Source organism: Mytilus edulis, chromosome 4, assembly GCF_963676685.1.
Source record: "Mytilus edulis chromosome 4, xbMytEdul2.2, whole genome shotgun sequence".
Classification (NCBI taxonomy): domain Eukaryota; kingdom Metazoa; phylum Mollusca; class Bivalvia; order Mytilida; family Mytilidae; genus Mytilus; species Mytilus edulis.
The window spans coordinates 89893424-89912474 of NC_092347.1; the positions used below are offsets into that span (position 1 = coordinate 89893424).

General features: G+C 31.7%; 1 protein-coding gene across 1 annotated transcript; it reads right to left on the reverse strand.

Annotated features, from left to right (window-relative positions):
• Window positions 1-505: 505 nt before the first annotated feature.
• LOC139520962 (uncharacterized) lies at window positions 506-19051 on the reverse strand. Its single transcript, XM_071314071.1, has 9 exons — window positions 18947-19051; window positions 15753-16430; window positions 14423-14495; window positions 13057-13176; window positions 11991-12038; window positions 8158-8460; window positions 4896-4988; window positions 4482-4512; window positions 506-2430 (listed from the first exon to the last, which is right to left on the reverse strand). Exons 1-9 carry the CDS (start codon window positions 18947-18949, stop codon window positions 1497-1499), a joined length of 2283 nt encoding a protein of 760 aa, XP_071170172.1. The 5' UTR covers window positions 18950-19051; the 3' UTR covers window positions 506-1496.

A 19051-nucleotide genomic window follows, 5' to 3' on the forward strand; every position in this document is an offset into this window, starting at 1 on the left:
CTTCTGTGCTGACATGAATTATCATAGATATGGTCATATTCATAAATTAACTGTTTACAAAAGAATAGATTTTTTGAAATACTCAGGCTTTTCTAACTCAGGAATAGATTACCGTAGCTGTATTTGGCAAAACGTTTCGGAATTTTGGTCCTCAATGCTCTTCAATTTGTACATTATTTGGCAGTTTTAAATTTTTTGGTAGACAAAACACGCGTCTGGCGTAGATACAAAATTTGTCCTGGTATCTATGATGAGTTTATTTAGCGGACAGAACTTTGCAAGTCGTTTTCAGATATAGTCCACCGTAGCGTCATGATAGTCAAATCTCAAAAGTTGATTAAAAATATTCAAAGGAAACTAAACCAAACGTTATAAAAGTGAGTTTGAATTGCACGAACTCCGTAAGGATCGATACCAGGTGCCACGAAAGGATAGGATAATTGGGATTATGGTCTTCTCGTTGCATTAAACGTCATTTTTTCAAGATGGAAATACATAACCATTGAAGTCCAGTGTTTTAATGATCATTCACTAAAACCATTTAACATAAGAGCAATGTTCTCAGCATTAATTACTCTTCTTCCCACACATGACATAGTTACAAAGTGATTTAAATTAGTACTTATCAGTCATTAAAAACCATTACTACAGTATAAAATGCTCCGATAGGATTTATTATCTAATTAAAATATACAAAGATTAAGTTTTAACAATATAAGAAAAGTAGATTAACCAAAAGTTATCACCAGAATAAATTATTTTTATCCTCAAATTTTTATACATTAGAAATTTCATGCGACCGAAGCACATATCTTGATTAGTTTTCGTCAGCTGAACATCGAATATTTGAAAGCATAAGAAACATAAGAACCAAATAGTTGATGTGCTTTATGACCAAAACTACCAAGAACTAAACCCTGTTATTGTAAATGTTGTCATTTTAAAAAATTTCCCGATTACAAAACTTTTCGATTTTTTTTCTCGAAAAACTAAGGATTTTTTTTTTCCAGGCATATATTATCTTAGTCATTTTTGGCACAACTTTTTCGGAATTATCTCTTATGATTATAAGTATTTACAAGAAATTGTATATCTACAGCTAGATATTGAATGAATTGTTACGTACTCAAAATTTTAAGAAACAACATTCTGACTATTCATTCACAAATACAGTTTCCGTATGAAAGTAACAAATGCTAATATTTAATTTTAGACAAACGGTTTTGATCAGTTGAAATATTTTTTGTAAAATCTGTAATTTCCCTACACTTTTAGAACACTTTCTAACAGTTATAATCTAGAATAGTGTCGTATAGTTTTTCCATAGAGCTAGTTCTTATACAGTTCTAACGAGAACATTCTGGGCTTTCTGGATTACTTAAGGACTGTTCTGTGACTGTTTAGAGATATTTTATAACAGGTTATTCTGACATGTATGAATGATTAGAACTGCATGATTCCAAATATATTGCTATGTAATATTTTTTCTAGACGTTTCAATCAAACAGATTTAGTCTACTGTATAAAGAAACAATGTTCCCGTTTGAAATTGCCAATAGTTTTGTGTCATCTTGAAAACATATCTTTGTGTCACCGGAACTGTAATAATCAGCGGTAAGAATGATTTGAATGTCATTATTTTCTGGATTTATCCTGAACACATTGTTAGATTCGCTGCATACAACATAAACGTAGCCATTGTCGTCGATTGTAAGGCCACATGGGTATTTGAAATGTTTTGATTTAAAGGTTGAAATTGTATCACCTAATTCATCTATTTGTAAAATTTGATCATGTATATAATCATTAACAAATGTTTTGCCATTTCTACCGATACAAATGTAGTTATTGAACTCACTGTCTAAACTTTCTATGTTTAACGAAACAAGAGGATTGCCCTCGATGTCTAATGTAAAAAGACTGTGCATTGCAGTCACGAAAAGAACATCCGAGTAAAAGGTTATGCCAGTGCAATGCTTTTCCAAAAAAATGACACGTTTGATATAACTTTTTGCAATATCTACAACGCCAATAGAACGTTTTGTTCTAAACGAAACGGCGATAGTGTTGTCATCTATGACTGCTAGATACCAAGGAGCAAAGGGTAGTACTATTTCATCATAACTATCCTCGTTCAATTGATAAATTATAATTTTTTTATTATAATCTGCAATAGCTATTTTCCCTAATGCAAGCGATTTTATATCTTTTATATCAGATCCTGGGAACGTAGCGTGGTGAAATAATGTGAATCTATGTGTATTCTCTTTTGAAACTTGTGTTATATGTGGTAAGTTCATGATACGATGGCTCTGTGATATCCGACTTATTTGGTGAACTTGGAAGCAGCTTTCGCACATCCATCCTATACACTCTTGACAATAGTACACATCAGCGATATCTTCCACTTCATACTGACATACAAAACAACTAAAAGATAACAATATTACATTTTATTTTTTGTCAAATACTCATAACGATTAATTTTTTTTTAGCAAAAACATATGTTTCATCAAAACATTATATGCAAACCAAAGCGATGTTTGTATAGAAATTTCTCCTCAATATTCAATTTTTGCAGTTAATTACTATTACTATTTACTATTACTATTACTATTCCAGTTAGATTACTATTACTATTTACTATTACTATTCCAGTTAGATTACTATTACTATTTACTATTACTATTACTATTCCAGTTAGATTACTATTACTATTTACTATTACTATTACTATTCTAGTTAGATTACTTTTACTATTTACTATTACTATTACTATTCCAGTTAGATTCAAAATAAAACGGACATAGCCATAACATATTATTAATTGTCTAATTGCTACCTTAGTTTGATATTAATAAGTATTGAAATTTTCATTGTTATTGAATGTAATATCAGTATTTAGTACAAATATAATCTTAAGTCAATCCTAATTCTATCTCATTTTTGAGGAATAGTTTAAGTCATTCAAGCGTAATTTTTTGTGTGCTGTTTTAGAATTTCATATGTGACGTCATTTTTGTGCCTTTTTACCATTTCATATGTGACGTCACTTTTTTTGCTTTTTGCGTTGAGGCCTTGACTAACTCAGGTGTGTCTATTTTTTGTATTGGTTTATGTAATGTATCCGGTTTTTTTTTCTGTAATTAGTTAAGACTTCAGACTTATCATGTATATCTTGTATATAGTCATTTTATAATAATACTGTGTGCAAAAGTATAAATTGTTCTAAATAATAAGAATGTTCTTATCCCAAGCAGAAAACCCTAGCCGTATTTGACACTACTTTTTTGAAATTTTTATCCTCAGTGCTGTACAACTTTGTACTTATTTTGGCTTTCGAACTTTTGTATGTGGGCGTCACTAGTGAATCTTGTGTGGACGAAACGCACTTCTGGCGTACTAAATTTTAAACCTGGTACCTTTTGTTAGCTATTATTCGTGTGTTTCTTTGTCTAATATGTTCTCCTATTTATTTGTATTGTAGTCCTGTAATATTATGTTGTAATTTTAATATTATATTTAACATTGCCATTAAATCGCGAGGTTTGGCTTGCCACAAAACAAGGTTCAACCCACCATCTTTTCTTTAAAAAATATCCTGTACCAAGTCAGGAATATGGCCATTGTTATATTAAAGTTCGTTTCTGTGTGTGTTACATGTTTACGTTGTGTTTCTGTTGTGTCGTTTGTTTTCTCTTATATTTGAGTGTGAATTCACATTACTATAAGACGTGTTACGGTACTTTCCTATCCCAAATTCATGTTTTTGGTTTTGATGTTATATTTGTTATTCTCATCGGATTTTGTCTAATGCTTAGTTCGTTTCTGTGTGTGTTACATTTTAATGTTGTGTCGTTGTTCTCCTCTTATATTTAACGCGTTTCCCTCAGTTTAAGTTTGCAACCCGGATTTGTTGTTTTTTTCATCGATTTATGAGTTTTGAACAGCGGTATACTACTGTTGACTTTATTTGGTAAAATAAACCAAGTAGCAGGAAATACCAATATATCAGTTTTTAGAGAAATCCCAGCACCAAAACAAAATTTCAACTATTGATTCTAAACAAAAACTAAGTCTATATCAAAATTTTCCGATAATTAATTACAAATCAATAGTATGCTAATTTTCTTATTATGCACAACACTGTGCAAAATTTCATTGTTGATCTAGACATACTTTAGCAGTTTTTCTTTTGCAAAACCTATTTCTCGAATTGTGTTATTAGTAAACAAAAACTACGTTTTTTTCACAAATTTTATTTCACTGCATTTACGAAATTCTTTTATCAAAATTGGTACATTAAAAAAAAATCTTTTTTTTCCAAAATCATCTACATATTTTCCCAACAAATATGCAAAATATTATTAGTGTACTACTAATAGTTTTTAAGTTATTCAATTTACAAACATTGCCACCGGACAGAGCAAATGCCAATATTAAAACTATAAGGCATCTGTTGTCTCTAAATTTATACTTACTTTAAAGATGGGTAATTCAAACTAGCTGTTACTGAAAAAGGTAGAAAACGTTTTAAAACTTATTTATATATTTTTACCATATAATCTGTTTTAGTCAAAACAATTTACAACATTATAGTCATATGAAAAATTCCCGCTTACTAAAGTTACTTTTACATTGGCTAGCCTAAAATACTATCAGAAACAGAAATATCAAGACACAAAAGGATGATGCATATGAATCAAAGAAAAGGATCTTTAAATGATTGGCATTGTCAGTTTCTGGATTTTGATTACTGTAGAAATACCTAGTTTTCATACTGCACACAGTTCCAATAGTGTTTGATTAGTAAATACCCACATATGGCTCACAGACATTATAAACATTATAACTGTGACAAATTAAAAAAAATACATAACATCTTTTTTACTTACAAGCCAACAAACATTGGTTCTGCTTCGTCCTTTCATTAATTTTTTCTTGCTTTATTAAACACCCTGAACAATTGTCCGTCGATGATTTTACAACTGAAAACAAATAAGATGGTTATCAATTACTACATGCTATTTTCATATATTCCCTGGTAATGTTCAGCGATTCTGATATTATTTTCAGTGGCTATAAAGGATGAATTCTCAGTTGAGAAATAATTTGATCAGAATAATAAGATGACATGTCTGTTAAACTGCATTCAACAAATTTTCAACGAGTTTGACGGGTGCCATATGTGGAGCAGGTTCTGATTATTATTCCGAAGCATCTGAGATCCCTATTTGTCTTTTTCTTTTTCAGTCGTTGTGCTGTCAGTTTATTTTCGCCTTATGAGTTTGAATGTCCCTTTGATATCGTTAACCTCTCTATCTATATTTGTACTATCATAATTATCAGATAAAAGTACAAATCATCAAAAAATGCCTTCCTGCTTCGTCATAACGTCACTGTGACAGCAATGCAGAAGTTAAAAAAATGTATAACTAGGGGTTTGGAGAGTTGTATCTTTAGCAATCATACTACATCTTCTTTTTTTATATTTGGATATAGCCGTCAGCAGTATAGATAAGCAAGCTTTGAATTATCCTAAACTAAGAAGAGTTAGGATAAAGATCTATAGCACACATGGGTGAGACAGCAACGAATAAAACTCACGAGGTTCCTGGGCAGTCGAAAAAACAATATTTTGGTGGTTATTTTTAATGAATCCTAATTGTTTGACGGCGTGCACAAAGCTCAGTCCACAAACGTAACGTCTTCAAATGACTAAAACCATTTACGACGTCGGCATTTTCCCCCAGAAAACAAGCGCGTAACAAAAACACTGGACACTTAGTTTATCACATAACTTTAAATATTTACGTTCAACATATTTCTTTTTTCTTTCGAACAAAAATGTGCATCAAATGCACATTCTGGAAATATAAATAAATATATGCTACGAGCAGTGAAATGGAAATGATTAGCGACTATGTCGTGGACCCTTTTCAGAAAATAGCGTTAAAACGTTATTTTTTTAGATTGTAACATAATAGCTGGACATTAAAAACATTCAGGTGTTCAGTCTGGACTATCGAATCATTTAGATTTTGCAGATTATTTTAAACCTCTGGTTATGCACATTTGGAATATCAAGTTATTAAGAAAATAAAAAGATTGCTATTACATATTTTTTCTTGTCGATTCTTCCTTTACGATTATTAGTCCTTCCAAATTACTACTTCTTACACATAACGAAGATCATTCCAAGCTTATCTATTATGATCGTTTTTGATTTTTTTTTTGCGATGAATTTCGTGTGATGTCCGAGTCCGAATCAGAACAATTTTATTATGCGAAAATGCAGGAAAATATGTTGATTTTGTATAAGTTTTAGGTAAAAAAAACTAATTTATGCTTATTCAATGTTCAGGGGCGTAGCTACCCGGAGGCACGACAGCACGTGCATCCACGTCGTTTTCACAAAAAAAAAAAAAAAAAAAAAAAAGCAGAAGAGAGAGAGATGAGTTGGTCAATCGGAATCGGAGACTGTTGGTGTCTTTTCCGTCTATCCTGGATATTAGTTTGACAACCTAGTTACAAGTGTTGATGAAGCTGTTCATTCAGAAAAAGATCGTAGCCCCGAAGTTGCGTGCACATTGATTCGGCATGCAGAAAAAGAAATGGCAAAATAAAAATTTATAAATTGAATGTTAAAGGAAACACCTAGTATGTTGTTACTTTTTTTAATTGATGAAGTATCATTAGATAACGACATTTGGTTTCAAAATAATTTTTTTTTTGAGATTATGACAAAATCGGAAGGTTACTTGTATCTTTTACAAGATTTTTACTTTTGAATTTGTAATATTCAGTCTATTCTAAGATATGTAGTTTTGGAGCACATTTTACAGTGTACAGTTCATCAGTTTGGAATGAGATGTACCAATCGGCATTAGAATTATCAGATCCCTTCGATATCGTTGAAAATATGCCGAGGCGATGTGGTTGACAGACTACCGGAGCCAATCATCCTGCAACCACGCCAAAACAGTATTGGAAAGTTTCATTATTTTTTGCGTTCATAGACCATATGATAAGGCAACTGGAGAGTGGAGTCGCGTCAAGTTATCAGAAAATCGCTTCTTTGTGCTGTATCTCACGGCTTCATCGTGTTGTAGGAAATATCACAAACGAACAAATCTCAATATTGTCTGAAACATACGAAACTGACCTAGCATGTAATTTTGACGAATTCAATTGGGAGGTCGCTCGATGCCGAACACGTACGCTGGTTTATAACATCTCGCGAGTGCTACCATGCCATGATGGCCCCGAAATCTATCAGTCACGGTACTACGTATGCAATTGAAAACAAACTGTACGATCAACAATGAACAACGAAAGTTACATAGCATGACTGCATGTTCATCGGGATTTCAGTGTGAATGTTGACAAAGTAATAGAGAAGTTTGTTTCTGCCCAGACCCGAAGAGCAGATTTTGGACAATTTTGAGTAAATTCTATATCACAAATATTTGTTGTTTATGTATTACTATATTCAGAAGATTTATTAATAGTTTTACATTCATAAATTTTTATCTACATATAGCTCCTCTTTTAACCGTCCTATGACCGAAAACCGAAAAAAAAAAAAAATTCTGCATTATAGGGTCCAAAAATTTTTTCGCCTCGCTCCGCTCGGCGGTAGTTGCTTCCACATCGTTTCTTTCTAGCTACGCCCCTGATGTTACAAGTTACACTGTACTTTTTCCGTTATTCTATATGTCCGTTTCATGGTTTATAGATTAAATTTTAATTTACCTTACTAGCAATGTGGATTTTAATAGCATGCATTCATCATTTTATCATAAAAAATACTTATTTTTATTCTTATTCAAAAATATTTTAAACACGGTTGTATAAAACTATTAAAAAAGCGCATTTTACAGTTGCCGTCAACTTTGTGCACGCGGTCTTTCCGCTTACATTTCTATATGTATCATCTATACAGCTCGACGACAAAGGTGCTCAAAAATATAAAGGTAATTTATTGAATGACTGAGCACAAAAACACAGTTACAACTAAAACAAACATTAACTCATATCCCATAACAGATTGTTAGAAATCATTTAAATGTTGTTCGAGAAATCTCAATTGCTAATATAAAAAGTATTCCTACCCATATTCTATCTTCAACCGCCTCAATAGCTTAAATAACATACCATGTGGAAAATTTTGTACATCCAGAAGTACATCGATTATTTGTCTTGTAGGAGAATCTAAATCACAGACGTCAATAATGGTTGATATGAAAGACTTGATGGCAGATACAAATCCATTTTTATCAACAACAACAGATTCGAGTATTGTTGTTTCAATCACCAATGATCCAACATACACAAATTCAATTTCAAACCATTCCTTCAACAGGGCAGATACAGATCTAAGTGTTTTCACCACTTTTTCCATATCCCAGCTTCCAGGGTTGGCGAATTTCCATAGAACATAACACTTTGCTATTGAACCTGAAAATTATTTTTGAAGATAAATTTAAGATATGCAAAATTACATTACATTGTACAGCTGTATTTGATTATATAAAATTGTCGCCGTCAAGCATTCTACAACTTTAAAGGCATTATTAAAAGTAAATGAATAATATAAAATCGATAGAGAAAAACAAATCAGAGTTACAAACTAAAACCGAGGAAAACAAAGAAACAACAGAAACACTAACGTGCAACAAAAAACCAAACGACAATGCTTTACACGCATTTTAAGATATCAATTGACATTTTCCTGACGAAGTACAGGACATTACAAGAAAAAATAGTTGGTTAAACTTGGTTGTGTGGCTAATCAAACCTCTCGCTTTTATGGCAATGTTAAATATAATACAAAAATGACAAAATAACATGACAGGACTAAAATACAATAAAATGGAGGAACAAGCAGGACAGAGAAATACATAAATAAACAATACAATACAACATTACGACATAATAATAGGTACCAGACTTATAATTTAACACGAAAGACGCGTGTTTCGTCTACACAAGACTCGTCAGTGACGCTTAGGTCAAAATAGTAAAGAAAACCAAACAAAGATTAGGAGTATTAATGACCCAAAATTCCAAAAAAATGTGCCAAATACGGCTAAAGTTATCTGTTTGGGATAAGAAAATCCTTAGTATTTAAACGAATTCAAACCTTTGCAAACAGTAAATTTATAAAATGACCATATAATTGATATGCTTTTCAACAGCGAAGTGGTGACTTACTACAGAATAAAAATAAACACGCAAAACAACCTATGTTAGCATATTTAAGCAGCACAGCCGAACCACGCACTGTATATCTTCCAAATAGAGACACAAAAAAGTTACGTCACTAGTAAGTTTCTTAAAATTTCCAAAAAAATCAAGATTAGGTTTGTATTATTAATATTTGATGTATCTAGTAATAATTTAATTTTGGATGTAACGCGTCTTCTGATTGGCTGACTTTATTTTGTTATCAGCTCATAGACATAATTTAGTCATGTGACCTTGACGTCATCAATGTTTTTTCATGGTTTTCTACGGTTTAAAATGGAATTTAGAATTAAATTATAAGGAATGACTGTAATACTTTTTTTCTGTCTATTCGAAATAACATTAAAAAAAATGTGGTGTACACTGTTAAATAACCCGTTAAACGTGTTATTCAGTGTGCACCAAATTGTGTATGTTATTTTTTCATAGACAGAAAAAATATTACAGACATTCCTTTAATAATGGAAAATACATAGTATTAATATAAAATCGTGTTATTAATAAGTCAATTAATAGTATTAAACATTTACTAAAAATTTTCATCGGTATTAGGAAATAATTCGTAAATATCACTCAACATGCAGACATCTTATACGTTCAGGTATTTCACATCCAAATTTTTTATGGTAATATTCTTTACAAAGCACAAAAATGTCAGTATTCACCTCAAAAGCTTACAAAAGCTTACAAAACTTTAAAACAGACTTATTAAGAAGGGATATAGTTACGATACTGTTGTCAGGTCATTAAAGATTGCATATATTGGCTTTAATATTGATTCACCTATAGGGTCTTTGCATCGGAACTAAACACATTAATTGTTTTTTTAAATAGTTGTTGGCATGACAAGTGTTAAGTTCTTTTCAAAAAATTTTATGATAGTAAAATACTAAACCCCTAACGGGGTGCCTGATATCCATATGATGAAGACATAATTTTTCAATCAGTTTAATTGAGGTCTGGAGCTGGCATGTCAGTTAACTGCTAGTAGTCTGTTGTTATTTATGTTTCACTGTCATTTTATTTATTTTCTTTTGTAACATCTTCTGACATCGGACTCGGACTTCTCTTGAACTGAATTTTAATGTGCGTATTGTTATGCGTTTACTTTTCTACATTGGCTAGAGGTATAGGGGAGGGTTGAGATCTCATAAACATGTTTAACCCCGCCACAATTTTGCGCCTGTCCCAAGTCAGGAGCCTCTTGCCTTTGTTAGTCTTGTATGATTTTTATTTTAGTTTCTTGTGTATATTCGTCCATTATCACTGTACTAGTATACATATTTTTTAAGGGACCAGCTGTAGACCGCCGCCAGGTGCGGGAGTTTCTCGCTACATTGAAGAACCATTGGTGGCCTTCGGCTGTTGTCTGCTCTATCGTCGGGTTGTTGTTGCTTTGACACATTCCCCATTTCTTTTCTCAATTTTATTTTCTAACTATTTCGGTATTTCTTTTTAATCAAACTGTAAACCAAATACATCGTGTAAGTTTAGTTGCCCAAAACTAAAATCTTATAAAAAGTAAAATTACAAAAATACTGAACTCCGAGGAAAATTCAAAACGGAAAGTCCCTAGTCAAATGGCAAAATCAAATGATTAAACAACAATTGTCATATTCCTGACTTGGTACAGGCATTTTCAAATGTAGAAAATGGTGGATTGACCCTGATTTTATAGCGCTAAATTAACTGGGTGTTTAATTATCTTTACCCTCACACACTAAGTGATTCACTAATTATTGTTTTGCACTTACGAAATATATGAAGGCGTATAAGCTAATGTCATTTCTAGCTTTGTTCACAATAAATGATGTTTAAATCAGTTGTACTTGTAATAATATGAAATATATGTTTTTATACACGAGAGAATAAACATATATTGCCAAAAAAGAAAGGAATTAACAAGAGGGCATTGGTTAAAGAAAAACACCATCACCAAAAAGAAAATTACACAAAACAAACGACAGTTAAAAATACAATTCACAGAAACACAAATGTGAGAAACACAAATCGATTAAAAAATCTTTTGTTTTGGGTGCTATTATGGGTGCCCTGAATATTGTCGACAGATGGGGGAGTATTCTTAAGATGTATCATATACTGTGTATTCACATCGTTTACTATGTCGTATTCGCCTTATTACAACCGTATAACAATATCATAAATGTCATGTCATTCACTTATGTCTTGCAAAAATGTATGTATGCACTGAAGTTTGAACACCAAAAAGGTCAATACTTAAAAACAAGTGCCACCCGTCGTGTTTTCCTTATAAAAAATGAATGTCCGTTTTATATATATATTTATATCTTTCTAAAGACAAACACGAGCCATTTGTCGACAGATGGGGGAGTATTCTTAAGATGTATCATATACTGTGTATTCACATCGTTTACTATGTCTTATTCGCCTTTGATAACAATCGTATATTAATATCATAAATGTCATGTCATTCACTTATGTCTTGCAAAAATGTATGTATGCACTGTAGTTTGAACACCAAAAAGATCAATAATTAAAAAAAAGTGCCACCCGTCGTGTTTTCCTTATAAAAAATGAATGTCCGTTTAATAGACCTAAAGCACTGGTGTTTTCAATGATCTAGACCAATAGTTTTACCTTATGTGAAAGGTTAATATAGATCTAAATTCTTATAATAAAAGACAAACAAGACTGTTTTACCCGACCGTGCATACGGAAGCACATTTGAAATATAAGTTTAGTTGAATAAGATACTTTACTTCCACTTTTAACATCTCCAAAATCATCATCTTCTTTTCCAGCTCCATCTAAAATTGATATTACAAAACTGTAATTCAAAAGAATACAGCTATATAGAAGACTTTCTCAAGTTTAGAAAAGCCTTTTAAAATTAAAGATTATATAGATTCTTGACCGCTATATATATATACTGTTGTGAGGCATATTTTGCAAAAATAAATACGTAAAGTTCTGTTTAAAGTGTGTAAAGAAATTTCCGAAACTTTAAGTGCCCTTCTTGTTCGAAAATCTTTCTGAACATTCATGAAATATTGCTACTGGACGTTAAGCAACCAATAATCAGTCAATCTAAGTAGACAAATCAGCATATGATTGCTAGGTAGATTTGGTTTCACGGAGATGAAATTTTCCTTTGTGATACCTTTAGGTCAATGACCTTTGATTTAAATTGTTTAGTTTGTAGTATTTATTTCTTAACCTGATAAACTTATAGTTTAATATCCCATGCATTGTTTACCATTTACTATTTGTGTTATTTTGCCAGTTAGTTTGTCTTCAAGTTTGATTATCTCTTTGGTCATAACAAATGTGCATCTTCTACGGATATGTAATAGCTGTTCGGTCATAAAATTTTAAATCGTGAGCTATTACGGTCTCCGAGTGTATTCGATTAAACATTACAAAAAGGTCACATTGAACTAGCTCTCATGTCCAGTATGGGTTTTCTTTCATTGAAACATTGACACAAGTGCAATTGCCAACTGTTCGGTTTCTTATACCTTTCATGATTAATGTGTTAAGACATTACAATAGGGTTATAGATTTCGGTAGAAACCTGTTAAGGAAAATATGTTTCGTTATTTTTTGTGAAGACTTATAGGATAAAAAAGAATACATTCAAAATGAAGATTTAATTATTTTTTATTAAATTGTTTATGATCATTTCTATAGATATCATACACCATCAATAAACAAAAACATAGACTATGCTTATATTATTACTAAATAACAATAAGTATTTTATAAATAAGCTGTATGTACCCTTACAACATTAGCTACTTAATGCAATAATGAAAGATTTGTAACCTGCACCGGTCATGCATTCTACAGTCAACTGAGACGAAGCTGGAGATGAAGCTGGTGAAATTGATTTTCTGGTAATCTGGACTTCAAAAGTAAGATTTCGAATGTCAATTGACAGTTTTTCTGTAATTTTTAAAAGAGATACATGTTTTTTTTTACAAGTAAGTTGTGAAAATATGCCACGAAAACAATTTTATAAAAAAAACTTTAAACATTTAATAGATATTTAGATACTGTAACAAAGCTCAAAAATATTAAAATTGAATATTCGTTTTAAAACGTATTTTAAACTTACCATTTCTTCAAATGATTGTTTATACATGGAAAACACAGGTGGAACATTGAAAAGGCACATGAGTATAAATCAGATTCGCTGCATTTGTACATTTTTAAAAAGGAACACATTTTTTTGTTTTTTGTTTTGTATTTTTTTCATTTTATCTTACAAAAACAATGTTCTGATCCTCAATGCTCTTCAACTTTATTCTTGTTTGGCTTTTTAAATATTTTGATATGAGGGTCACTGATGAGACTGATGTAGACGAAACGCGCGTCTGGCGTACTAAATTGTAATCCTGGTACCTTTGATAACTATTTACACCACTGGGTCGATGCCACTGCTGGTGGACATTTTGTCCCCGAGGGTATCACCAGCCCAGTAGTCAACATTTCGATGTTGACATGAATATCAATAATGTGGTCATTTTCATAAATTTCCTGTTTACAAAACTTTGAATTTTACGAAAAACTAAGGATGTTCTTATCCCAGGCATAGATTACCTTAGCCATATTTGGCACCACTTTTCGGAGTTTTAGATCCTCAATGCTCTTCAACTTTGTTCTTGTTTGGCTTTATAAATATTTTGATATGAGCGTCACTGATGAGTCTGATGTAGACGAAACGCGCGTCTGGCGTACTAAATTGTAATCCTGGTACCTTTGATAACTATTTACTATTTAACAGCAACAAAAGTGTACTGCTGTTCAAAGTCATAATCGATTAAGCGAAAAAAAATCAAGATTACAATCTAAAACCGAGTGAAACACATCAACTATTAGGGGAAAACAACGGTACAACAGAAATACTGCAACAAAAACAAACGCTAATATACATAGAAAAGGATTTTTGATAACAACAAAAATGGAGTTGTTAAACCTGGTTTTAAGGCTAGTCAAACATTCCATTTATTTAGCAATGTAAGGAAAACCGTTAAAATGACTACACTTAGTGACAGTACAAATAACTACACGATCACTTAAAATATATAATTCACACACATATTCTTCAGAAAGTCATTTATTGTTGAGATTTTGGTCATTATGTTCATAATTTTGGCTTAGATTGTACATGTGATACAAAGATACTAACCGAACTGGCTTTCCAATGCATTCATGATCTCATTTTTATTTTCGTTTAGAATTCCCAATACACCAACAAGTTTCTATGAAAGGAAAATGGATACATAACACCTTTATGCTTAAGACAGATATACGAATAGATTTGTAAAATTGTACCATATATCTTATTTATAGATTTTTTTTATTTGACGATGTTATTCACAGTAAATCCTATCGGAGGTATACACATGTTTTCTTGTGCATAAACAAAGGCTGATGTTTTTAAATTGTTAATTGGTTTACATTTTATTTTATTCTTGTGAAGCCTTTCTTCTCGTTTAAGTTCACATTGATGTGCTTTAATGTTTAAGGTAATTTTTTTTTTTTTTTTTAAATAAAACAGCAAATGAAATCTTCGAAAATATTAGTTCAAGTTTTGAAATATCTTTAATGACAGCATACGATTGTATTTCGTCGAGTCACAAAAATGAGGATGATGGTTCTGTAACATATGTTCAAATACAATGGTGTTCCTGCAGTTGGCCTGATCTGTCTCTCGTCTTATTTAAAACTAACACAGCTAATAGGTGAAAACGTGGACAAACAACCGGTCCTACTTTTTGTGTTATCGATTAATGAAATAAGAAAAGCGAAATTGGCCAAATCTCGCCAACATGCACATAAAAGTAAAATCACAAAAAAACTTAATTTTAAGGAAAATTCATAATGGAAAGTCCCTTATCAAGTGGCAAAATAAGAAACTCAAACCCATCAAACCAATGCATTTTTTTTTTATAAAGAAAAGGGTTGTAAAATTCTTCTCAACTTGTAAATATCCCTCGAATAAGTATGTCTACTTTTATTTAAGAAACAGCGCATGGGCTGATTGTTATAAAGATTATTCTGTTTATAAAAAAACATAAACACTTCATACAAATTGACATCTGTATTACTGTAAAAGAACACATTATTTTAGCATTTGATCCACTTATATTGTTAGCACCATTGCATGACAAAATAATTAGACCTACAAATGGTTCATAAAAGAGGGACGAAAGATACCAGAGGGACTGTAAAAATCAAAGATTGAAAATAAAAAGACAAACAGACAAATAAAAGTACACAAGACACAACAAAGAAAACTAAGGACTAAGCAACACGAATCCCACCAAAAACTGGGGGTAGCTGTCTAGCAGTATAGAACAAACTGTTATTAAAAAAGACGATTTTGTACAAACCTAATTTTTTGAACATCATGTATTGTAATTTTAAGAAAGACACGAAAAAGAATATGTATATACAAGAGACGATGTGTGTAAAACTCAGACTATATGTAATACTTTTACGTATTTATCTAATACCTGTTTAGCTTCGTCATTGATATCTTTGATTATATCTTTCACACCCTCTAATGACAAAGTATCTATTTTGAGACCAGCTATATGTTTTCTTGTTGTCTTCTGGTACGTTGTTCCAATTATGCCAGCTATATTTATAACAGCTGTTTCTAGAATTTTCCATCTGTTTTCAAATTCTTGTGATGACAGTTGACCTGACGGAAGATGAACTAGGTAGTTTCTCGTGTCTCGAATGGTTTCTAACCATACGGGATTACCAGGTATTGATGGACAACATTTTCGAACTAAGGCACAAACTAGTGTTATATCCATAACATCAATATTTACATTACTGACAGGGGAAACGGAGCATAAACAATATTGGGAAACAGATCCATGTAAACTCATCTTGGCATGATTCGGTGTAGCAGGTCCACTCGAGTCAAACAAGGATGAAAACTGATCTTTCCTGAGACAACCACGCTTGTTTGGTGCGGCAACTGACAGGAGGAAACACTGACAGCATTGAACTGTTGGAATATATTCGTGGAAAAGTATGTGTTTGTTATTATTCAAAAACATATGAAACGTTAAAGTGTTTAAAATTCGTATCTCAAAATAATGATGTATCACATCGGTTGAAATTCCAAAAACGAAAGATAACAACTTTAGATATTGTGTATATTCATCCATGTTGATGACCTGAAATAAGAATGAAAGGGGTTGTCATCAATACATTAATTATTTGTATATTTTCAAGGAACAGCATTTATTACGCTACACGTCAGTTTGCTCTTGTAAAAAGGGGTTCATTGATTATGTTTGCCATAAAGTATACACAAGCAAGAAGGAATATACAAAAATAAGTGTAATGTCCAAACAATACAAACCGAACTAGTTAAAAGCCAAAGGAGAAAGCTGAATTCACTCACAAGAATGCGCATGCTTTGGAAGGGTCATATTTTATTTGATATTTGGCTTCTTTTAACAGACTAAGGATTTAATGGAAAGTTCATCAATTGATGTGCACAGTTTTTGCGATTTTTAATATTGTTTATCATACTATTTTAAATTAAATTATTTTCAGTTGAGATACACTCATGACATAATCAGTTTTCTTGTGGATTACCTAACCAGGCCAGATAGAAAAAAATTGACATGAAATACGCAATCAAGTGTAGTGTTTCCTTCTCTGATGGTATTGAAACAGATATATTCTATGAAAAAAATTCTCCATCAACAAAGTTGTACAGAACCTTCATAAAAAATCCTTCCTAATATCGTGTTTCCTTCGTCTCATTCGGTACATTGCCTTTTTTACTGACATAGTATTACATCAGTGACTCAACTTCACAGTCCTCGAGGGTATCATCAGCTCAGTAGTCAGTATTTTGGTACAGACATGATTTAACAAACTTTGCTAAAATTGTCCGTTTATAAATTTTGAAATTATTAAGAAACTAAGGTTTCAATTCCCTCAGGCAAAGTTGACTTTAGATGAATTTGGCCATTTATTTTAGGTATTTTTTTCATATAGCTCTTCAACAGTTTCGGTACTTATACATCTTCGGGTTTCAAATGTTTGGCTTTGAGCGTTCCTGATGAAGGTAAATACAGAAAAACGCTTCGGACGCATAGAATTATTAAACGTGTTGTTTTCAATTTTTCATATCACTGGGTCGATACCTCTGCTGGTGGACTATCAGTCCCTGATGGAATCATCAGCTCAATAGTCAGTATTTTGGTACTGACTTGATTTAACAAGCTTTACTAAAATTGTCCGTTTATAAATTTTGAAATTATTAAGAAACTAAGGGTTCAACTCCCTCAGGCAAAGTTGACTTTAAATGAATTTAGCTATTTAATTTAGGTATTTTTTTCATATAGCTCTTAACGGTTTCGGTACTTATACATCTGCGGATTTCAAATGTTTGGCTTTGAGCGTTCCTTATGAAGGTAAATCCAGATAAGCGCTTCTAACGTATAGAATTATTAAACGTGTTGTTTTCAATTTTTCACCCTTTTCCTTGCGACGACAGTTCGGTGCAAATTGAGTTTTCTCCGTTTGTCCGTCAGTCTAATTTTAAAAGAATGCATTTGTTTCGGCCTAAACTTTCCACAGTTATTATATTGGTGGTGATCGCTATTTCTTTTTAGCGAGACCTGTTTTATTTGTATAATAAACCGGTAATACATTATATTGAAGGAGTGAATATTAAAAAAATATTATGATTCTACCTCACATAATTTGGCTGCTCATATTAGTAATTTTATGATGCTATTTTACATGTTTATAAATCTAGTTTGTTCGGCCAACTCTTTCTTCAGTGCGTGTTAAAGTATTACTATTTCACAAAGGAAACAATGTATATCAATGCATAAGTATGAATGTCTTATTCCTACAGCTTTTCATCTAAAACCTATTCCTAATACTTGGAGAATTAATGTGCAATAATTTCTTCATTTCTTTTCGGATTTTAAGAAAAGAAAGTTATCAAAGGTACCAGGATTATAATTTACTACGCCGGACGCGCGTTTCTTCTACATAAGACTCATCAGTGACGCTCATATCAAAATATTATAAAGCCAAACAAGTTCAAAGTTGAAGAGCATTGAGGATCTAAAATTCCAAAGAGTTGTGCCAAACAATTGCTTAAATGAACTCATTATTCCATTCGTTTTTATCGTTTTTTTATATAGATTATACCGTTGGTTTTTGTCTTTTGAATGGTTTTACACAAGTCATTTTTAAAACCATTTATAGATGGCTGTTCGGTGCGAGCCAAGGCTCCGTATTGAAGACCGTACTTTGGACCTTGTTGGTTTACTATTACAAATTGTGACTTGGATAGAGAGTTGTCTCATTGACATTCATACCGCATCTTCTTATACTTATATATAGATAGACATATTGGGTCTAGAAATATAGGCGTAACTTTCACCCTTCCCCCTTGTCCTGTGTCCACTCACCTGTCACTAGGAATAAGAGGGTAACATTCCGCACTTTTTTAATTTATAGTTGTCTTTGGTTTTGAAAGAAAATTTCATTGTATAAAATGGCTGATTTGTTTTAAAAATATAGATACACATTTAAAATATTCGATGAGTGATATATAATCAATCCCCTGTAAACAGTTGTAAGTATAAGAAAAACTAGTTATTCACTGAATATATCTTATGTATCTTTCGTATTATTTTTGAAATTAGAAAAGACCTACCATTAAAATAAGACACTTTGACCCAGATATTTATATTGGAGTGACACCAAGCATAGTGTGTATGCATCCATCCATTCTATACCATTAAAAAGCATATATAATTGT

Coding starts and splice junctions, on each gene's coding strand:
- LOC139520962 (XM_071314071.1), bottom strand. Junction 4,989..8,157: donor TGTACAAAATTTTCCACATG/GTATGTTATTTA, acceptor ATTTGTTTTCAG/TTGTAAAATCATCGACGGAC. Junction 2,431..4,481: donor TTGAATTACCCATCTTTAAA/GTAAGTATAAAT, acceptor GTTATCTTTTAG/TTGTTTTGTATGTCAGTATG.